A 24,400-nucleotide genomic window follows, 5' to 3' on the forward strand; every position below is an offset into this window, starting at 1 on the left:
CACTGAATCTACGCAATTCTTAGAAAATAGTACATAATAGTTATAGGGCTTTCCCAGCTAGAAAAATAACGAATTAGCCACGAGGCTGTAAGCAAATAATACCTCCATGTTATGGAAGAATAGAGCCTCTTAGGCCGCATGGATGGATATTCCAGCTTGCATTAGCACATTCTACTTCCCACACCATGGTGTATACAAGCAACACAGTGCGACCGCGAAACTGATGATGGTTTTTACTGCGTCCCAAGATACGCTATCAGAAAAATCTCAAAACGAAATCTCGCTTACAGGGCGAAGCATTCAGGGCGATCTTTCAAATATCTTCTTCTTTTTCTTCAGCCTTTGTCCCGTTCACAAGCGGGGTCGGCTCGTCGTGATCGGCTTCACCATTTCACTCTTTCGAATGCCTGATCTGGGTGCAATCTCGAGGCTTTCAAATCCTCATCTAGCGTATCAAGCCACCGTTGTTTAGGTCTGCCTTTTGGTCGTTTATCATCGACTTCGATGCTCAGACCAATCTTGGCAAGTGAATTCTCTTTTGCACGAATTGCGTGACCATACCATCGAAGACGCCTCTCTCGCAACTTTTCCACGATCGGTGCAACCCCATAACGATCGCGGATATCCTCATTTCGGATGTGATCTAAACATGTGACGCCACTAGTCCAACGTAGCATCTTCGTCTCCATTACCGCAAGACGCCGTTCATTGTCTTTTATAGTCGGCCAACACTCAGAACCATAGAGAGCGACTGGACGGACGACATTGCGGTAAATTTTAGATAGCGATCTCTCAAATATACTGATGAGATAAAGGACTAACTGATGAACCATCGCGGCCGGCATCTAGAAAATATATAAGCAAATAACGCTCCCTAAAACCAGGATTTCCAGTGCATTATTTGGCGCAATCAGCCATCGCACTCGATCAAAGACCATAGGTTGACTGCGGTCACTTATGGAATCGCTTGATATTACGACAACTAGCTGAGGATAAGAAGTTGCGCTATTCTCAGGTATGCAAACCAGCGTTTATAACTTTTAGGTGGATAACGTATTTATGGAAGAAGACACTATCGAACGAGTGAAATTTCTCCAGGAGGATCTGGTGACAGTACTCCAATGAGGAGGCTTCACATTACGGTCAAGGGCCGCCAACTACCATGCTGTGCTGTCATTAATTCCCAGCACCAACCGACAAGCTAAGTTACTGATTAGTATTCGGAAGGAAGACCATGTTAAGACATTTGGATGGAAGTGTCATCCATCTACCAGGTGCAACTTGAATCTCCGAGTAAGGAGACACTGACAATGAGAAAACTCCTCACGGAAGTCGCTAAGTTATTTAGTCCGATGGACATCAATTAGTGCAAGCTATGATTCACATCAAATTCTGGATCATAAATGGTACAATAGCTATAAAAGTGAAAATCAGTAAATGGCCAAGGAGGCGGAAGAGGCACTGGTGACTAATAACATCTAGTGGAAATTCATCTCACCAAGAGGCCCGTATTTTTAAGGACTCTGGTAAGCACCGAAGAAGTCCGAAGAAGTTTAAAAAAGTGGTTCGAGCTCATCTGCTGAATGCTGAGGAGGTTTAGATGCTGCTAGCCCAAATCGAATCTGATCTAAACTCCAGACCACTGACACTCATAAGCACTGGACCGAACGATTTAGGCATGCTTACTAGGCGAAATCCATTCCCAGCTACCCGATGAGAATACGCAGAATAACGTGAACAGAAAATGGCAGCTTATTCTGGAAATTGAAACAGTAATTTTGGCAACGATGGAGCCTATAGAATTGGTGTGTTGAAATTTAAAAGGTTTCTGGAAGGCACGACTCCCTAAGCTTTTCATTTGGAACGAACGAAGGCCTCATCACAGAGCCAGTGGTGCAATTACTGGGTCTGAAATACAGACGCTCCAGGTTCTTGGGTATGGGGAAGTTTCAAAGGTTCGAGCAAAAGGAATAGTGACTCTGTAAGTAGAGACAAAATGATTAACGTGTCAGCACTAGCCTTCGCAGCAGCACTAATCAGAAAGCCACAAGAAAGACCACCAAATATGAAGAATCCGGGAAAGAGTGAGGGCATCATTCAACGACAATGCAGAACCGGTGCTTAATCTACGTGATTCTTAGAAAACTGTGCATATAATGTTCTCCCAGCTAGAAAAGAAAACTAGCTAGTGACGAAGCTTTAGGGCGACAATACATTGATTTCATAGAGGGTTAGGCCACATGGTATGATAGAAGTTGACGTCTACGAGCAGCAAAGTACAACCACGAAGCTGAGTGCTTGTTTTTAATAGGTCTTAAGAGACGCCATCAGGAAAGTCTTTCAATAATCAGTTACTAACAGGACCAAGCATTCAGCACAACTTCGCCGATACGTCAAGATCAAGACTGCGAATATATTCTCTGGAGTAGTCACATCTCGGATACGATCAGACATCACAGGCTGGCGGCCGTCACTTATGAGAGCGCTAGTGTTCTTTACCAAACGTTACAAGAATACGACAACTACCTAAGGATGTGAAACTGCGGTATCCCAACGCACTTCAAAACAATAATAGAGGATTTTTTTTGTAGACGACGTACTGACGGTAAGAGACACTATTGAAGAAATGAGAGGCCTGCAGGGAAATTTGATGATAGTACTCCAAAGGGAGGGCTTCAAATTGCTAAAACGGGCTTCCAACCAGGATGCTCTGCTGTCACCGGTTTAAAGCACCGACCCAGAAGATAAGGCATCGCTCAGCATTCAGCAAGATGACTATATTAAAACCCTCGGATTGAGCTAGCACCCAACCAATTATTCATTTTCTTGTAAAGTCCCGCATGAATCTCCGCATAAGGATATATTGAGTAATAGACAACAATTCTGGGAAGTCTCTCAGCCATTCAAGGCGGTCTGTTGGTTGCATGTATTGCAGCTATCAGAAGACAGTTTGATTGCAGACAACGGAGCAAACCTCCAATCAAAAGAAGTGGCTAAACGACTGACAGGGAGGCGCCATAGATGCTGGTGACTAATAACATCCAGTAGAACTTTGTCTCGCCAGGAGCCCCGTACGTTCACGCAGTCATGAAATCCACGAAAGAACACTTGACGATACTGATCCCAGCTTGTATGCTGAATGTGGAGGAGATGTGCATGATGTCAGCCAAATTGAAGCTTTCCCTAAATCCAGGCATCTGGTAACTGCTGATCCCCCCAATAACTTAGACGCACTAACACCTGCACACTTTCTCAGTACCGACATTTTCGACCTCTTCGATAAGAAGGCAGAGGAAAGTATATTGCTTGCCATTTACCCATTGGTAGGATATAGCCCGTCAACCACACCTACGCGCTATCGCTTGTGGTTACCTGAAATGAACTTTACTTTCCCCACGACTTTCCGAGACGTCCACGCTCCTTCTCTACTCTTCTGTGTAAATTGCCCTAAGAATGATCCCACCGACGCACTGCCTTAGTCATACAATTATTGTCCTTCCTTAATATGTGACCTATCCATTGCCACTTTCGCCTTCCGATTACAGTGTGTACGAGTGACAGGCATGTGCGTCGACCAAACTTTTTATTTGTAACAGTATCAGGAATGCGTTGGCGAAAATTTGGACCTGTAGATGCAATGGCGGTCACTTTCCATGTGCTACTACTATATAGCAACACAGAAAGAATGCTAGTACAGAACAGTCTCAACTTGATCTTGGTGTTGAAATAACTGCGTTTTCAGATTTTTTACAGGTCAGCGAAAGCGCATTTAGTGTTGTTAATACGTCAGGCAATATCCAATTCAGTGCCGCCGTCGGCAGAAACTACGCTGCCTAGATATATAAATTGATCAACGCCTGGGACATTGGTAGAGTACGATAACTCGTCATATTGTGAACCTTGAATTTGTTGGTGTTTATCTTCAGTCCAACCCTTCCGGCTTCTCTCTCCAAATCCTGAGCCATTTGGGCAAGGCACATGACCCGGTGAGAGAGTAAACAGATGTCAGCAGTGTAGTCGAGGTGCTTTACGAAGGATGCCATCGTTCATTGTAATAATGTCGATGACAAGACCCAACCCTGGAGAACGCCGGTTTGGACTTCAGAATCCTCTGAGATTTTACCTCGGTGCAGTGCTTGACAGTTTCCAGCGTAATATGTCGCTTTAGTAAAAGTTAATTATTTATTTAGAATGCTCCTCCTGCGTAGAGTACGCCAGATATACTCCCTGGTTACACTGTTAAAAGCTTTGTCTAAATCGATTTGTCGATCAATAGGTGCAGCGAAGATCTAAACTCCGCCCACTGTTCTAAAACTAATTCGAACGGTGTTAATGTGGTCAATGCACGAAGAATCGTAGGAGAAACCAGCTTGCTCGCTGTCGACCAAACTTTCAAGATGTTCTTTCGTGTGGTCCAGGGTTATTTTAACTATTATGTTTGTAAAGGCAGGGAGCACGCAGATACCCCTCCAATTATCACACTCAGAACGAGTGCCCTTCTTTGGAATCTTGACGATCATCCCCTTCCTCCACTCTCTGTGAAAGGTATCGAATTCCCAAGGTTTCTGTACGGGTGGAAGCAGCCGCTTCGCCGAAAACGCAGGTGCAGCGATATATAACTCTGCGATCATCGAGCAGAGGCTTTACTCCGTTTGAGAACATTGATTGCCGAAATGACTTCTTTTCTGATTGTAGGAACAGTTTGTATCCGAAAGTTACGGTGACTATCCACTTCATCAACAAGAGGACGAATTTCACTGAATGTGATACGATTAAGAATCGCGGTAAAGTGGTCTTTCTTACCTTCAGTCTTTCGTCATCGTGGATGGGAAGTCGACCATTAACGTCCATCACAGACCCATCGGAAGATTCGCGATCACATACAAATTCTTTCGTAATGCGGTATACACGTCAGAAACCATTTTGTGTTGGGGCAACTTCCGGTTCCCAGACCAGCTTATCTGTCAGTTTCGTGCAGATTCTCTCTTGTCACGGCGTCCACTACCCAGAACTTCTCGGGATTTCGCTCGATATCGAAGTTTGAGCGTGTCACGCTGGCCATCACTCACAGCGTCTAATAGAACTTTCAACCCTTCTGCTCATCGATCCGCTTAAACGATTCCGCACTATACTTTATGACGCACCTTTTGCACGTGGCCAACGACCTTCGCAGCACCCGGGAAAAGAGCATTTTGGATGGCGACCCAATGCTTATTGATATCCTGAGTAGGGTCACCGATTGTATCTGCCATCCGATCAGCGAGCTAGTTCTCCCACTGTCAAGCGAGAACTGGATCATACCAGCGATCGATATTGGTCTTAGTGGGTTGCAGCTTCCCAACCCAGCGAGAATTGTCGGCGTAACCTGCAAACCATCAGATGGTGATCCCTTTTGAGGTTGATGTCAACGCATCCCTTGTTACCCACATTCAGGAGACAACTGCTAAATCTACTGCTGATGGCGAAATGGCCAATCTAATTGCTCGTACGGTGTTAGTAAGTTGTACCTCATCTGACCTTATTGCAGTTTCAGCGCTCGAAAAATGTCTCTCCAATGACGAAGCGGTGAAAGCTGCAGAAACCCACAAACCTGCCACTGTTATCATTACAGACGCCAAGACCGTGCTTCCGAGCAAGGTGTTTTTAGAGCCCGCCTTGACATTCAGATTACCCATCACGAACACAATGCCTTGCCTGAATTGCATGTAATTGCTTGTAGAAAGCATTCTTCCTCACTATATCGGAAATATTCGCAGGTGCATAGCACTGTGCAGTTGTGATGCTACCTAATGGGGACCGGGATCCTGCAGTCAGAAGTCTGTCAGAAACCGGCTCCCAAGTCAAAAGGTCTTCGGTGTCAGTCCCTATCCAAATCGTTGTTGACGTTTCGGTAACAATGAAGTTTCAAAATTTGCAGGTTGGTAGGCCACAAATTTATATCCCTTTTATTCGCCTTTTACGGCAAGCAGGGAAGACCTTGAGTGTATTCTTAAGACCCAACTAACCGGACTGCAGGACAACGTGTACAGAAAATACCAAATCGTGTAGAAACTAAAACAACAACTTTGGCGGTGAGGCAGCCTGAGGTACCTAATTCCTCCTCCTCTCGTCAAGCTTCATTTTGAGATTTGCAAAGTTTCAGGACACCACAGTCCTGGTAGTTTGGCAAGTTGTAGTTCTGTTATTCTGTGGTAAACAAACTAAGAACTAGGATGGCTGTTTATTAAATTCATTAAAATTGTCAACCCCCACGAACTTACGACTTAATACAACTGCAGTGCACTCAGACGTTTGGCCGTAGCGACATTCAGCATAAATCGCTACAAGACCTGCTTTGTTACTTTCGTCCACTTGTGCTAATGAAAAGACGGAAACAATCACTGGCACACAACAATGAATGGCCTTGCAATGATCCGCCAAATGCACGGGGAACCTTGAAAACAGTAACAAAAACACCGAAAAAGGTACGCGACTCCACCAACGAAATATTTAGGAACCATGTTTTTAATTAAAAACTCCTCGTTTCCCGTGGCTAACTCACGGGTCTTGGTGGCAAAGAGTTCACCACGCTTCCATGTGCATATAAACATGGGTATATCGAAAAGCCACCAGGAAATGTATGCTTTCGCCCATTCACTCGGTTTCACTCGAGCTATTCCCGCTAGTCATGATACCGGAACCTGAACGTATCCTTGCCGCGAAAGGCGATAGTCAAACAGAACAAATGGCATCTATACGGGAGACCATAAAGCAACTAGCTAGCTAGCAAGCGTCGCAGGTTGCATTTCACAGAGGATGCCCCTAATTTGAATTTCACATCAAAGAAAGGACTCTCCGGAGGACTCGAAACTTTCAGCACACAGCCTGCAGGAAGCGAACAGTTAAAAATACAGGCGATATACAGTTTGGGTACTTCCGAGAATGGCAATGGTGGTAGCGATGTGGCGGCGAACGGGAATAACTTTACAAAGAAAAATGTAATTTATGACGCTTAGATTATCGGTGAATGTCTCTTGACTTAGGACGAACGACCGGGCAAACGGCTTGCAGGCGAAGAATGAATCCTTTCTTTGCAATGTGCAAATTTTGTTTGTTGCCGCTGCACTTCCATTATTCGAAGTCCTTTTGGGATTCAGTCCAAACATAAAAAAATCAAGTCAATTGTAAAGCCAGCAATTTTTCAAAGTCCTGACATCATGTCAGAGCATTTTTTGAAAGAGTGCTTCTATCGATTTTACTATGATAATTCCTTCCAGAGTGGAGCACAATGCAAAGGAGGGTCAGGATCGCATAGAGTCTTATAAACCACAGAACTCGTCCTTGATATGGAAATGTGCACTTGGCTTCAATGCATTGACAGTTGCTCCTCCAGTTTGACGTAGCTTCAGAATTTTTCAGGTCATTCGTTCCTTTATCACGACCCAGAGTATTTGGTCCTTTGCGTCCTTTTTCTAGAGCAAAAAAAATACAGTTCTCCGCAGCATTCCATGACCTACAGAACGACACTGTATCTTGGCTGAAATGAAACCTGAAATCCTTTCTGCCAAACCCTCTCCATAATATCCTTCCAAAATGCTCTCCTGCAGTGAAGTACTCAATTTTCCAGATCCTGGTCCAGGAAAACAATTAGTCGTTGTCTAATAAATTCCTTGCTCATGTTGTGTTTTCTATTTTCTTTCCAGGGCTGCCCAAAAGCTAGCGCAGAGTGAAACATCGAAAAGTCGCTCGACCGAAATGACGAATGCCAGTCGCAATGGCGGATTTTGTGGGGCCTTACAACGGGCTCCGCCACCAATCCCGGCGGGACTGGCCAGGCGATTTGCGAACAAGGAAAATTATGGCATTGGCAGGGTAAGTAACTACTTGAAAATGTTTTTTGTTCCCTGAAAAGTCAGTTTGTCAGAGAGCTACGTTTACATAGGTTGCGTAGCGAGTAAGGGTAGAAAAACTTGTCGTAAGTTCTCAACACACTACGACCTGTCGTCCTTCCTGAATTAATGCTAGCATAGTCACCGGGACCACTAGACTGTCCTGACTTGATTGTAGGTTGCAGGGTAATTTTACGTTAGTGCTACGATATTTTCACGCCTTGTCGCATGCAGTATGCACGCAATGTGCAGTTCAAAATTTAATTTCATGCCTTCGGGAAGGGTAGTTTTGATGATGTTTTGCAGGTAGGTGAGTGGTGTTACCAATGCATGAGCTGGAAGGTTTATTTTTGTTTCGTTGTCTTCCTGTAATATTGGAATAGCACCGAGCATTTTTCAAATATGTCAAATGCCAAATTGGAGGGGGATATCCCATCTAAGTATCCATGGCAAAACTTCCGGGATGCTTCCCGAACTTTTCGATAGAGGAACGGAGTAAGGTTTGATGGAAAAAAAATCCAAAATTAATTATTTTTTGACAGCACAATTTCGAAATGGGAAACCATTGCAAACTAGGCACAGAAACGGGCCTCCCACGTACTCATTGGGGCGACCAGACCCGACTCCGTAATGGGACTCATCTAAAGTGGCTCTTGCAATGGAACCTCACCGGGAGTTATCTGGTACCTTAGAGACCAGGAAGGCCCTCTGAGAGCATATGTTTCAGGACAATTCTTGGGGGTTCGTACCCTTGTGGCAGCTTCATTGTAGTCGTGGTTGTACCCACATCGTGGGCAGAGCTCCTTGTGGGTTCAAATCTGGAGCTGCGCTTTACAACTCGGTCGCCGTACTCCATAGTTGCGGCAGAAGTGTTGAATAGACCTCGCATTTACTGGTATCAGTGTTGAGTCTGCCCTCAGTACAAGCCAGTTCCGCTAAGGTAGCCACGGTTAAGCTTTGATTGTGGTCTCCAAATCAAACCGTGCCCGAAAAGGACATAATGAGGGAGTTGAAGAGGAATCTACCTATACGGACGGAGTTGACATTGTCATAAAGGAACTGGTTGGAACAGAGATAGGAATCAGGCATGACTTAACGGAGGAACCTCCCCTTACATAAGCGTAATCGCTCCATTTGGTGCGTCCTCTCGTCGCACCAAATGGAGGGCGACAAAACCATATGCAATTAGAGGTCATATCATTTGTTTGAAGCAGAACAGTTTTATTTCGGGACGGATTGAGGAGTTTCTTTCAAGGATGGACCAAAGAACAATTGAACCAGTACAAGTGTTGGATAGAAGGAAGGAACGAACGGAGGGGAAGTAAGCTGTGTTTAGGTTTCATGTGTCCGTCGTCATTTTCCGGGTAAATTTGGCTTTACCTCGGAAGACGATGGCTTTGCGTTTACTTGGATTAAGAACAAGTTTCCAGGGGTGAAGGAATTTATTGACGGATTGGATGGAGAGGTTAGGTTTGATTTGGGCATCTGGAATGTTACGGAATGCGGATCAGGTCGTCAGGGTATTAGATGGTTCTAACGGCATGGGGAGTGTTAGTAGGGAGTTTGAGAGGGATGTTGGTGGTGTAGGGAGAGAAAAGAGTAGCTGACAAGAGTGTTCCTTGTGGGATACCTGCAGGAGGAAAATATGGGTCGGATAGTGAGTCCGAAATGTAGACTTGGTAGTTGAATATGAAGCTAAGAATTAATTTGCAAAGGTGAGGGTGGAATTTGAAGGAGTTGCATGGTTTAAAGATAAGGTCTTCGTGCCAGACCGAATCAAAGGTCTTCTGAATATGAAGATGACAAGCATTGGTAGGGATATTGTTGTTCAAGTTATAGCATATTCTGTTTTCAAGATAAAGAGAGCGTGGGAAGTACTATGGGCGCGCTTATTTGTAAATTGGAAGGGAGGTATTATATTGTTTTGGGGACGTGGGAGAGGATGATTTCGTGTAGGACATATTCAAAAATGTTGAATGTGGTGTTAAGGAGAGAAATTTGTCGGTAGATATTCGGTGAAGCAGAGAGATGCTGTTTCTTAAGAATAAGGACGATGTGGGCCTTTAACCAAGACGTGCGAAAGTGAGCTGTAAGGATGCATGAATTGAAGAGTTGAGATAAGAAGGGACTAAGAGTCTTAGCACACTTCTTTTGGACAATGATTGAGATCTGTTCTGGGGCGGTGGTTTTCTTGTTATTGTGAGATACTAAAGTGGATTCTACTGTGGGGTAACGCCAGAATGGAAGAACAGATTTCAATTGTGAGGATTTCAGTGCGGAAGGATCGGAAACTGTAGAGGAGGGGGTGGGATGCTGTGAGATTTTGGACGTATTCGTGAACTCTTGCGTCAACGTCAGGTCATGTGGAGCGTAGTGAGCTGCAATGAAAATCTCGGCAATGCTATCTGCATTATCTTTGGGAGCGTTTTTTGTGGGATGGAGCTGGCTGATCTGGGTTTGGCTAGACGGGGGCAAGTGCGTCGTAGTTGGCTGAACGTATGGTGATTCAGGGATTTGCTTGCATTTTGAACTTTGAAGTGTTGAACTTATAGGGATTGGATTTCGGATCGGATGCGTTAAGTAATGAAGTATATCATCATCATCATCAACGGCGCAACAATCGGTATCCGGTCTAGACCTGCCTTAGTAAGGAACTCCAGACATCCCGGTTTTGCGCCGTGGTCCACCAATTAGATAACCCTAAAAAAGATCTCCGTCCACTAAACTTAAGCTTATGAAGTATATATAGACTCTAACGTGGCTGAAGTATGTATATCTATGGCGGTGAAGTTGGTAACCCACAGTGGCTTTCTCCTTGATGAGGTTAAGGATTCGGGGAGGGAGGGTGATTAAACCTTGGTAGTGTAGGGGTCTTCGAGGGATGGTACGGGCGCAAACATCATGCGTAATCTCTGTGTACTTTGGTACTACAGAGTTGATCGTGGAAGAGGGAGGATGATGGCAGGTAGTTTGTCCGCGACTCGCTGATTGAAAAGGTTCCAGTTGGGGCCGCATAATTAAGAAGGAATTTGGAGTTTACACCATCGTGGTCACTGAGGCCCAGGATGGTTGGAAGGTCAATAGGAGTGATAGTGCCATAGGATAGAGTATGAGTATTGTTGCTTACTAGGAGAAGGTCTATGTAGGATAGCATATTCGGAAGGCGGAACGACGGTCGGTTGTTCGGAAGGAGGGTTAGTTGAAAGGAGAGGGAGTTTCGGGCGTACCAATTGGCCGACCTATTGTCATTCGGGTTCATGGTGGTATTGTACCATAAACTATGTTTGGCGTTTAGGTCGCCACCTAGTACGAGGGAAGTGCATCTATTGTGGGCCATTGGATGTGTTCTGACGTGGTGGGCTAGTTGCGTAATATCAGCTCAATCGAGGGACTGGTTTAAGCAATAGATACTGGCAAGAAATATGACGGATGATTGGAGGAATTGGAGGATTGGAGAGGAAGACGACAGTTCGCTCAAGGGAATTGGCCATTGTGGTGGGAATGTAAATTTGTTGGGCTTGAAGGGGAGCTACTAAGAAGATGGCAGTTTCCCGGCCTTCGCTGGTAGTTCGGTCTGAACCCAATGTGGTGTAACTGAGGATGTAGAACCTATGCCTAGGATTTAGTCTCGTTAAGGCAGAGGAAATGAGGTTTATGAGTGGAGAGAAAATTGGATAATTCGCGACGTTTGTCAATGTCAATTCAGCAGCCAGCAGACAGAAACGATCATAGCAGACATTGTCCGGGGAGACTTGACAGGCGAAGGAGAGTAACGCTTTGCGCTTTTCCATTGGGGAGGAGAGGGTGTTGTAGGTCACAAGTTGAGAGTGACTGTTCCTGGTAATTATGGGTTAATGGTGTGTCATCAGGGATGACCCAAAGAGATGCAAGCCGTTCATACGGGCTCGTTATCTCCTTGAGGGCTCTTGTGAGGTCGTGAACCTGTCGCCTCAATGCAATGACCTTTTTTTCTTCTTCGGAGATGTCAGGCTCCATTTCGGAGCCACAACCGGTCTGGTTTTCTACGGGCCTTGATACTCTTCCGTCTATCTATCAAATGACCATGATGGTGGTGATGCTGCCTGGAGCATGGTGGGAACGTAAACTAATAATCATAATGCCATTTACTTGTAGCGAATGCTGAACTCAGGTTTATGTATTTACCGAATCGCCATTCTAACTCCGACAAGCAATAGATGTCGTGGATATGGCCGATGCTAGGAATAGGGCGTATCTAAGTATCTAGTGGTCGTAGAATGCCCCGGTGGTAGTTTCCGCTGAAGTTCCTTTGGCTGGAGTAGTTTCTGCCCAACGTGTGCATCTTTTGATCATGGTCAGGCAGACCCTCGAACATACGTACGTGGTGAACGTGTTCCAGAGGGCCCCCTAGTGGAAAAGCTCCTCCGGGTGTGAAGGTGTGGTTATGGATCTTCGATCGTTGGCAAGCTGTGCAAGCTTGCAGCTAATTTGCAATATAGTGATTCATGTTTGGTCTGAAGTAGCGTTAAGTAACGAGCTTTCAAGTAGCTTGGCTGCCGGGATGGCTGAGCCTATGAAGGCTGCCGAAGGTACTTTTGCTGAAGTCGGACCATGGTTTTAAAGTTGTTCCACACATATTGTGAACGCCTGGAAGTCCCGTGAGGATGTGTGATCTCTCAGTGCTTGGCGCGCAGAGTCTAGTTGTCTCACATTGTAGTCTCTCATGCACGAATCCGGAGATGTGTGTGTATGATCATGCTTAGTTCCCGACGTGCTCGCTCTACGTTGGACGCAATTAGCATGGTAGTAAACCAGGCAAAAGGTGCACTGACTTCTGGCGGCTGCTGTGCCGTGTTGGCGCTGAATATCAAAAACACATTCAACTCGGCCAACTGGAACAGAATTAAAGTGGCGTTGGCTTACATAAGTGTCCCCGGATACTTTGGTGGAAAAATACTTCTAGACTCTCTAGTTCGGGACGGATGAGGGCCCCAAAGAGTATATTGTCACAGCCGGGGTACGCAGGGATCGCTATTTGGTCCCCTGTTGTGGAAAGCCATGTATAATGGGGTGCTTTCTCTTCTCGTCCCAGAGAGTGACTACGATTGTTGGCTTTGCTGATGACTTATTTGTGGTTGTTGCAGCAAAACACCCAGGAGATGTGGAGGTCTACGCGATGGAAACAGTGAGAGCGGTTAGAAAGGGCCGGGCTGACCTTGGCGGACGCAAAAACGGAAGCGGTCTTAATAACAAATCGCTGGAAACATAACACTGTGAAAGTGGAGGTCGGTGGATATAGGGTCGTATCAAAGCCTGAGGGTAATAATAGACACCAAATTGAGATTTAGGGAAAACTTAGAACATACAACCCAAAAGGCAGCCAGTGCCACCACGGCACTTGCAAAAATGTTGTGAAATATTGGTGGGCCGAAACACTGCCGGAGGTTGGTGCTAGCCGGAGTAGTGCGCACAATCCTGTTCTACTCGTCACCTATGTGGGCAGAAGTGCTTGCAAACTCTCAGAGACTGAAGCAGGTGAACTCGGTTTACCGGCTGATGGCTTTGAGGGTTTACAGTGCATTTAGAACCACATCAGATGAGGCAGTATTGATGGTGGCAAGCATGTATCCTGTCGACGTTCTGGCTAAAGGAATGAGTGTGCTCTACCATGCAAGACGTATGGGGAGGCACGCAGAGCATAGGAATGCGGCAAAGTCAGAGTCGCATGATCTCTGGTAAGGCAGATAGGACGAAAGGTCGGTGGACGCACAGGCTCATTCCCAACATTAGGATGTGGCTTGAGAGGAAACATAGGGAGACCAACTACCACATTACCCAGTTCCTCACGGAAGTCGGTAATTGCTACAGGCAGTATCTACACCACTTTGGGTTGGATGATTCTCCGAATTGTCTCAGATGCAATAGCATACCGAAAGATCCAGAACATGTGATCTTCCATTGCCCAAGATTTGCAATGGAGAGGAGGAGCTTAAACCAGGTGCTGGACAGGAGCGTTACCCCGGGGAGCTTGGTTGCGGAGATGCTGAAGTCCAAGGAGAAGTGGCATACGGTTTGTTCCGCAATCATTCAAATGTAGGAGCAGTTGCTGAAAGAACAAAGAAAGAGAAAGGCCGAAAATAAGAGGACGAGTACCTAAGGGCAAACCTACCCCGCGAAGTAATACTTAAATGCTGTTCCCGCGGGGCTGTGACTGAAGACCGAGGGCGTTTGGCGTTTGGGCGACGGAGCTGAGGCGGACGTGTCTTTCGAAGATTTTCCACCTCCGTGCACGAACAAAAAAAAAGACGTGCGGATCAATTGAAAGCGCGTCTACCTAACCAAGGTACTCAGGGTACACGGATGATTTTAGTCTTGCCCACACAAAATCGAGAAATCACGGTCGTTCGACTGCATCTACTACCAGAATGTGGTGGATGATGTAACCCATCTTTTTTTTTTCCTCTGCCGAAGGTGGGAGTCTCATTGACATCGTCTGTCAACAGAGGAGTGTTTCCGGACATCATAATCGGGGTCATGGAGTACAGCGAGGACACATCGAGTAGAGTGACACTTTTCATTTAAGGCTTTCTTGAGGTTGAGAAGAGGAATATGAATAGGAGAGACAGTGGGGTAACTAAGACTCCCTGAATCACGGGATGTACGCTTCTACAAGAAACAGGCCTGATCTGAGAAAATATGTTAGACGGTCCCGAGTTAGTGTCCTAGACGCTAGACCGGGGGAGGGGGGGGGCTGTTCTAGCCAATAGTCTAAATTATAAATTTTGTATCAAACTACAATTCCACCCTACGTTTCCCTTCCTCTCCTTACCAGTTACTTTTTAATATCCGGAAAGTAATTTTAATGCAATGTAGAAGAAATGGTTATCCGTGCTTAGTAGTGGGGACTTCTAGGAAGAGAGTGAATATATACACAATGCAGTTGGCTATGAACAAACTACCCTCGATTTTGAAGGCAAAAAATGCCCCCTGATGGAACTCCATGCTGATACGGTAACATCGTAAAGAAAATATATTACCTATTATCAGGTTGTTCACGACAAGATCCTAATCATCAACAGGCACAATGAGCGTTACATTAGCATACATGTCTGTCACTATCCTTCAGTGTGTATATGATATTTAAAATCATGTCCCCATTCATCACGAGCCTCATAAAAATCTGCCAAACATAAGCTTTACATTCTAATCAAAGTACTGTATCGTTTCCTCACATATCTGTTCCCCTTTGTCCTTTTTCCAGGTGAAAGTTATGTTGCGTGTCTCGGATAGTCCCAGTGTTACTGATGACGACGCTCGACCTCACTTTATGACTGTCGATAAGAAAAAGCGACAAGTGACGCTATCGGATCCTACAACATGCACCGCTGTGGCTTCCACATCGCAGGAACGAGGCCCAATGGTGGCCGCACCGAAAATGTTTGCATTTGATGGCCTGTTTACGACCGAGGATTTACAGGTGAGTTTATTGGTGTTCTTGTATGGTGGATGTTTCTAGGATTATAGTAGGCATAATGGAAGGCTGCCAATAGATATGGGAAGTGATTCTTCACGTTCAACCAGCCCTTTGAAGTGGTGCATGAATGGGTTTCACAAAGAAAGTTACTATTGAAGTTGGCATGGTTGCAAGGACATTCAATTGAATGCAGATATGCATCCTTTCTAATGTAAACTCCTCGAAAAAAGTCGTTAGGGCACAATAACACTTCTCTGAATGGCTGTATCCTAAAACATCTAAAGGAATTATGCTCAAAAAGTAACTGCCAAGAAGTCCTTTTTATGTCCTTGAACAGAAGCAACCCAAGATAAAATTGAATTTATTTATTTCTCTTATTTAGAGCGACATATGTGCGTCAGCCCTGTCTGAAGTAATCCCTGCTGTTTTGGAAGGATCTGATGGATGTCTGCTGACGATAGGATATCCTAATTCGGGTAAGGTCACAACTAATTACGTTTCACTTATGTCCCTTTTTTATTCGACTGGCTGTCAATCAATACTGATTTAATTGCTGAAACCTTTCCCTTATTCCTTTCTTTTCGAAAACAGGTCAATCGCGAACCATGCTGGGATCTGTAACGCAACCGAACGATTTAGGAGCAATCCCGTGCGCGATAGCATGGCTATACAAGGGTATCAACGAACGACGACAAAAATCGGGATCCCGATTTTCTGTTCGAGTTAGTGCTTTAGGTGTAAGTGCAACGAAACCGGATTCATCATCGAAGGATTTACTGGCAGCACATGCGACAGGTAAGTGGGGTTGAAACTCTGTTTTATTACTCCTAATTCTGATACCATACTGTTAACCAAGATATACAACTTAATGGAAGGACCTCATCAGGAATCTGATGTAGCACAATTGAAGGAAGTGATGAATGCCAACATGTCACAACTACTCAACAATGTGCAATGATAAATCACCACCAAAACTAAAATTCATTACGAACAAATCCTTCAGACGCTGCTTCCTTTCTTCTCCCCAATTTAACTGATGATCATCCAATGATTCAGTGAGACTCTGACTAATGCTCTTATCTCAATTGTTTCGCTATTCTACTTAGAGTTGCCTCACCAGGAACTCCATTCAGCCTTCATCGCATTTACGAAGCCATTTACGTCTATTATCCTTCCAGCCATTGATATACCCTTCGAACTTGAGTTCGCTCAACGCAGCTCGGGGCTTTCCTTACTTTCCTATTTATGGAACACAAATCTGCTTTCGTCGACAAGTGAAACTCTTCTCCCGGCACACATACATACGCCCGGCTTAACTTGAGATCCCTTCGTCTATAGAGTAAACAGCTATTTCTATGAACAAATTAATTCTCACCACCGCCATCAACAAATCAATTCCTTGGGCTGGAAAATTTATGGCTTCTGTCAGGCATCGCTAACTACTCTGCAAATTAAGGGGCATTCTGTATTCGATTAGTTATGAATTAGAGTGTGTTTAGGACGAATAGTTTGGATAGAGGGAATGGACGTTTTGAGCGCACATCTATTTCCGGATCCTTGAATCAATCCTTAGAAAAAGTTTGGAAGTCCTGGGAACGTAAATTTATATTGGGACTGGGAAGACTGAGGAACTACATCACCATAATGTGAGTGCAGCTTTCAAAATATCCCTTTCAGTTTAACTTCGGAACGTAATGTATCCTTTGACTATTACTTCAGTGCATACTCCCAACGTTGTCGCATATAACAAACACGCAACGAAGGACACCCCTTAACACTGCCAAGCCACTCTGTGGCTCTGCTCTGCCTTGTTGTCATTAACTTCTTCTGCAAGTAACGTTTTATTAGCGACCTCCAATGGAAGCATGTCACATAGTGCCATCCAGTGTTTGAGCTCCTCGAAAGAAAAATGAAAAGTGCACACCCTACCTCATTAAAGTGATTGTGCGATAATTAATTAAAGGTCTTCGACTGCGACAGGAACCCAACTGACAACTTCCCTGGGAGCACTCACTTTACGGCTTCCTTTTGCTCGACAGTGGGCAGGGGGCGATTGATGTTGGTCGCCCGTTCCACTAATATCGGGGGTTGGTTTCACGACAACTTATCTTAAGTGGGGTAGTAATTGATTTTATGGTCATCTATAACAGCACCCGAAAACTGTTCAATATGTCACTTCACTTTGAGCTGCGGGTGGTAGTTTGGATAGTGAATAGATTTTTAGGATGTTGTGATTATTTTTTTCAGAGATTTTGGGAAAGATATGGCTAGCAAGGGCTTGTCTGTCTTTGAGGGAGGAATTTTAAACCCCCTAATGTTCACTAAGCTCAATGTATATAAACCTTACTAGGACATAGTCGTTCTTATGCAACACCATCCCTTTGGCTTGTCAAAGTCTTTCAACACCAACCCCTTCCATTATATCTCCTTTTACGGAGAGAGAAGAGGCCGTTTTTAAAGGTGTCAACTCGAAACATTTATTCCTCTCTAATGATACTGCCAGGTTACGCAGATTAAGGATACGATGGACTCGTAGTTGGAAGCAGTAGGCCTCTTATATTTGTCTAATCAAACGGCTCCCTGTCATCATAATTCTTTGGACCGGAAGATATTTCCTAAACGCACAGAATGGGCAGACGAGGAATCCACCCAGTTGCACATTAAATATCGGAACGTTCTATCATTCTCCTCATATTAGATGCAGACAATCCAATCAACTAACAAGGTTCTTTAGGAGCTAGTTAAGGGAGCGAGTGTGCATTTGTGTTTGAGGTGGGAGAGAGGCAAAACCTCTTAGCACTTAGACCCTAGTGACCCATTGTACTCGTTTCCCCAGTGAGTGAGTTAAGGGAGCAGTGATTGGTTAAAACTCCTAGAAAGTTTTTTGTGTACTCATTTTTATTACATGGCTTCTCAGTACCTCAGCGAAGCACAGCACGTCTACCGCGCCTACCCTCCATCGTACACAGTCCGTTGAAGTACACTTCAACTTCCCCCAGGATTTCCCGAAAATTCGACACTCGTCCCCTACTGTTCTGCACCAAATGTTCTTTGGGCGATCCACTCGTCGATCATCTTGGGAGAGTGGGTTCTACCGCATGGCATTGTCAACAATGGAATTGTTGCCACTCCCGCGATCCTTAAAAGGTGATCTATCCATTGCGATTCCCATGTTTTAGTCAACTCGCTTACGAGTAACTGTCCCGTCTGTCAAGCAAGTTTCTCGTTTGAAATAGTATCAAACCAGAGCACCCCGATTAAATCTCGCAGGAAAGTGATAATGATTGCTTCGAGCAACATAGAAAGCACAGAGCAGTCTCAACTTGATCTTGGTGTTGAGATAACTACATTTTCGGATTCAGATTCAGATGAAGTAGCGAAGGCGTATCCAGTGCCGCTAATGCGTTCAGCGACATCCAGATTGATGCCATCGTCGGTGCAAACGATGGTTTCTAGATATACAACACCTTAAATCTCTGCCCAGTAATGCAAATAGAGAGAGTCCCATGATTCTTGAGATTGGCAACCTTGGTTTATATGTGAGGAAAGATATCATGGACCTTTGAATTCCTCCATTTACAAATTAACGTGAAGAACGTTACCGATAACAAGGAGAATTAATTTCAGTCACAAGGGTTGATCTCTGTCAATTAAGCTTTCCAGATGTTTCTTGATGCACTCTAGGACAATTTTAGACATTATGTTTGCAAAGGCAGGGAGCAGGCGGATACCCCTCCAATTGCCACACTCAGAATGGGATCTTTGCCATCTTAACGATCTTCCCCTTCTTGTACTTCTTCGGAAAGGTCTAAGATTCCCAAGATTTCCGTTCGAGTGAAAGTAGGGGGACAGAGACCTTGTGGCTGCTGCACGTGCCATGGAGATACCTAAGCCTTTCGGCCATACTTTCCCTCTGAAGATACCGTGTTTTTCTAGCAAGTCGAATGGAAGACTAACCGGAGGTGAAACCCTAGCAGGTTGATTTCTTTAACACCACAGCCACCTTGGGTCCAGCTCCACCGTTGAACAGGAGGTATGCGTTCGCTAAAGATTCCTCCTAAGCCGGTGCTATCGTCTGTTCAATTTCTTTAGGGCTTTGCTGGATCCAACAGCTTATGCAGTCCCCCGGTAAACCGGTGAACCATCCTCCAATAAATTGGAGGTCGTTGTGGATACCGCACATGAGCTGGTGTCTTGTCAAAACTCACCTTTGATTGTATTGACAGAACTTAATGAACCCAATATGTCAAGCGTAATAGTGCATTAATGTAGCACTTAACGACTTTACCAACAGCCTTGTGTCGTGCTGCTGTTAGCCATTATACGAGGCCTCAGGACATTCACCTACAGCATTACAGCAAGTAAACCATAGTGAATACAGTGTTTCCCGGTATCACCCCGTGTCGGTTTCACTTAAGACATTTTGCTGTTGATTCAGCCGACGGGGCTGCTGCCCCCTCTGCCTCCCCGCCAATTTAGAGCACCGCAGTAGATGGACTGTGTTAAATTGCCCTGCGAGGAGATCGTCAACCTCAACGGATGTACTTTTGAGTGAGTGAGGAATAGTCTGCATCCGTATGTTAATAGTGAAACGTCTGAACCATCTCTTTTAGCTGCTTCTCGTCGTGGGTGAGTTGTTGGTAGTTAACATTTCTCTCAGGACCATCGAAAGAGTTGCGACGACATACAGAATCTTTCTTGATGCGATATAAACTTACCCAATCGTTGCTATATGCGGCATCTTCCACTTCCCTGACCAGCGCAATAACAAATTTCCTTTTCTCACGACGTACACTACGTTAAGGTTCCCGGGTTTTTACACGTTATTGAAGGTCGAGTGCGTCAGGTACACCACCTCTCCCAACGGTCAATAGAGGTAGGTCAATTGTGTCGCCCATTCGGGATATGACCGACGTCTTGAATTTCTGATGGTGGCCCAATTTTCCGCAAGATTCTCAGACGTGTTGCTCAGTGTATCTGCGATTCGATCAGCAAGATAGCTAACCAGCTGAAGAGCGACAGCTGGATCATTGCTGAACTTGGGGATCGAAGCTGGTTGATTAGTGATAAAATACTAAACTCCGGGTATTTCATTATTCGCTGCGACAAGGACTGGGCTGCATTACGTAATGAAAAAATATCAACCTGCACTGTGGAAGAAGTTTCTGGCTTTCCAGAAGAGATATATGTTGAATGTCATGACCGCCCTTGTTCGCGGGGACTTAAAACCGTTTTGGTCCCAGACTTCCTATTCCAGTAAACTCCTCCTGACTCCACACAACAACCCTGCGGCCTACCCTCATATTATTTCTCTTGCGTGTGTACTTCCACGACCAATGCGTTTCGACGACTCTTCATGGTACAAACTGCAATAATTTTCCTCCCACTCTCCTGCTTACCCCCTTATTTTGTTGAGTTCCTCGGCAATTTTGGCACCAATGTCGGAGCTGGTCGCGATGACCTTAGTAATCTCTTCCTTTTTAACTGTAAACGATATATTCCCTTCCCTCTTTGCATAATCTTCAATAAAAGTCTCGAAATGGGGTCTCCGGCCGTGGATGGTTATCTAGATTTACACCACGGTGGCACGTCCAACCGTAACGTACGGCTCTATTATATGGCGGCAGGCTTAGAGCAAAAAGTACAAATAACGAAACTTAAACGAAATAAAGCCAAAAACCGCGTATGCAGGTGCTACTGACGCTCTGTGGTCCTGTTCGGCAGATGCTCTTAATGCACCTGCAACCCAAACTTCATGAGAAACTTTGCTGGGGACTTTCGAAACATGGCGGAGTGGAAGACTGGCTGGGTGTTGCAAGGCTATTACACAGTATTTTCCTCCGACAGAGGAGATTTGCGGGGGTTTTCTCGAATACACCCAGTGCACCCGAGTCGTGTGGTCTCCCAGGTTTTTGCCAGTGTATTCCAAACGAAAGTATTGGCGAAACTGGAAGCCTATAGACAGCTGGGGCATGATCCAAGCCCTAAGCAGCCCCTAACCTCAGAATGAGAATGCTCACCACCGGCGGCAAGTCAAAGAGGTTTTGGCCCGCTTACAATAAAACCCGATCAAGGGAACTCCTGTGCTAGAAGCGTGCAAATGCATACAAGTGGACTATGCCGTCAGGCCCACATGCCATACAATTCGCATTGCCGAAACTGCGGAGTAGAGAGGGGAAACCATCAAGCACTTCTTTTGCGATTGCCCAGCTTTAGCTAGAGTCAGACTACGGATATTGGATAAACCATTCTTGCTCGACCTCAGAAAGATTGCCAGCTGCAGGATGGGAGAGCTGCTTTCCTCCGTGAATGCTACAAACTGGCTCTGAAGGTGTGAACCGGCTGGACTCTGCCTCCCTGCTCTCATAACAGCAGTCACGGTCTTACAAATTTGCAGTATTAAAACGGCGCACCACAGCGCTAATTAGGCTCCTCCCATAATGGACATCAGTTCGGTAACCATAGGGAGGGATAATCTGAAGTAACCAAATAAAGAGGTAAGGAAAGTAATTTAATTAGTTGTATGACCCGTTCTGAAGCCTAGTGTGACTCACAGGGTATGCGAAGATTATCATGGGAGATCTGTTTTAACAGTCTCAAGCAAATTTTTAGCATGTTAAGGGTCCATTCGATTCGGTGGGGAAACGGAATAATCTCTGGACACTCAAACCGTCATGATCTATTGTACTCGACTCCCTCCGTCTAAAGGAATACCCCAGTCACAGTATGTATCGCGGGACTTCCGTTAATGGATGTGATCATCGATAGTTACTTCCACCTTGAAGTGAGACACTCCGATGGAGGATAAACAAAATAAATTAAGAAGGTACTAGCGAAATGGCACCAGCCGTAGTGCATAGCAAAAAATCCGGTGGAACTCCAAAGTGCGTATAGCCAAATATAACGCGCTAAACGGACCACAGATTGTCCATCCACCTAGTTCACAAAAAAGGGCGAACAAGGACGAACGTTCAAGGTACATATGCATGACCAACCGATAAAAGAAGTAGAAACGAAGGGGGACTAGACTGCTAGCTCTACTCATTAAGCCAACGAAATTCCCCATAAGATCATTCCCAAAGCCAATAGAGCGCTGAAGTATGTCCGAATACAGCTGACAAGGGTAGTTTCTGTGAGGTTTCTAAGGGGTTACCAAGAGGAAAGGCACTGATTTCTAGCTCAGAATTCATGTACCTTTAGAAATCCGGCATCATGACCCTTTTTTCAGAAAAGGCCAAAGTGAAAGAGTCCATCAAGCGTGAAACAAGAAACAAAAAATAGGCGGAAATAGGCTTCATTTCTGCGAAGTCTCGAAGACAAAAACTCACAGTGGTGTTTATGGGTGCGCGTCTAAATTCTGCTGGGTATCTGACAGATAGGCAGTATGCCATAGATGTGGGCGGGTAACTCACAAAGCGAAGACTGGTAACGATGAGGTGAATTGCGTTCTCTGCAGGAATTCTGGCGCAATTACTGAGAGCGTTCTACATACTGCGGGTTCGAGATGGTATCCACTTTTTAGGGCGGAACTGGAAAGCGCTAGGGTGCGCCTTAAATTAACCCTATCTCAAGAGCTGTTAACACAGTTGATGCCGTCAGTAGAGAGGTGGAGAGTTCTGAAAGACTTTTCGTCAAATGACTGTCAGTACATGGCGTTCAAAGTGGTCAAAACTACTTCTCGGCATACCCCGGGCCGGCGCAAATCCTGCTCGTATAACTTCGTAGAAGAGCTGGAGCTGAAACTGTGGTAAATTCAGTAATGAACTCGATGACAGCAATCAGGGGCGTTTCTGTGTCCTGGAGGACCAGCACCATGATAATCCTTCAATATATTGGCGTCAATTTCCGAAGAGAAAAAAGAATGTCGTAAGCTCCGCTGTTCTACATAGTTTGTAACAAAATGAGAGAGCAGAAGTTACCTAAAAAGGGACTCCTAAAAGCAAGTTAATGTCAAGTACGTGAGAGATACCTGGGAGTGCTAACTTTTTACCATGGAAGAGCTGGAAGAACCCGGCAAAGGTACATAAACTGGTGTTCCACCATCGGTCGGACTTACTCTTGTGCACAAATAACCCTCACCTGCATGATATTGCGGTACTTTTGTCGGACATTGCTGGCATGGCTAAGCAGATCGATGGTCATCTAGTTTTGGAAAAAGTTGAAGTAGTTATCTTGACTAAAAAGAGAATCCTTAGTCTGCGTTCCGTGGTAATCACCGAGGCGATTACAGGTCGAGTCAAAACAAATGCTCAAGCACCTTTGATTCACGATTAAAACAGCGGGGGACAAGGCTCCAGCAGAAGTTTTGACCTTAAGTCCACTAATGACAAAAGCTGAGGTACCTACCTCCTGCAGGAAATGCCTTCTCATGGTCGCCATGCAGTCCGTTCTGCTCAACAGCGGGAAGATATGGACTGATGCTCCTAGTAATGAAGTGTATGATAAGTGCATTGTATAAGTGCTGAGACGAGGTGTTTTGGGTTTAGCGTTCGAAAACGGTGCGAGAGTGACCCCCACCACTCTTCTTTCTAAGAAACTTGAAATCATCTATAAGTAGAAGGGAGAGAGTTGAAGTTAGATAATCATAATTTGTGAGAAATGGCGATATGTAAAGAGTGGCAGTTTTCTTCGTGAAATGAGCCGAAAGACAAAGGGACTTCGTTGGAAACTGAACTGAATCAACGCTTACTTTCTTGTGATTTCATTGGCAGATCCTGAGAGCAGATGAAGCTGTCTTACGCGTATTACGTTTGAGTTCTTCTTCTTCGGAAAAAAAGGGGTTCGATCAGTGCAAGGACAAGATAGTGGGAGGCTAGTCCGAAGTAATATGTCTGCCGGTTGCAAGCTAGTTCTCTGACGACGGAGAGATGTTTGGTTTATAGTCCGATGGTTTACTGTTGAGTAACTCCCAAAACTCAATGCGTAAAGACATTCACCTCTACTCAAAAGGAAAAAAACTGCATTCAGTGTGGACTGATACCGTCGGGTTCGAACTAACCCTAGGGTTCTGATTCATTATCATCAACGGCACAACAACCGGTATTCGGTCTAGGCCTGCCTTAATAAAGGACACCAGACA

The 24,400-nt window shown here is 45.1% G+C and overlaps 1 protein-coding gene across 2 annotated transcripts in view; it reads left to right on the forward strand.

Moving 5' to 3' along the window:
• Positions 1 to 24,400, forward strand: part of LOC119646889 (kinesin-like protein CG14535) — a 292,589-nt gene that overhangs the window by 262,419 nt on the left and 5,770 nt on the right. For both annotated transcript variants that reach the window (XM_038047525.1, XM_038047526.1), the window contains exons 5-8: positions 7,683 to 7,851; positions 15,109 to 15,324; positions 15,704 to 15,797; positions 15,913 to 16,116. In XM_038047525.1, the coding sequence (XP_037903453.1) occupies positions 7,683 to 7,851; positions 15,109 to 15,324; positions 15,704 to 15,797; positions 15,913 to 16,116 (683 nt within the window). The remainder of the gene's footprint in view (positions 1 to 7,682; positions 7,852 to 15,108; positions 15,325 to 15,703; positions 15,798 to 15,912; positions 16,117 to 24,400) is intronic.

Source organism: Hermetia illucens, chromosome 1 (assembly GCF_905115235.1).
Source record: "Hermetia illucens chromosome 1, iHerIll2.2.curated.20191125, whole genome shotgun sequence".
NCBI lineage: Eukaryota > Metazoa > Arthropoda > Insecta > Diptera > Stratiomyidae > Hermetia > Hermetia illucens.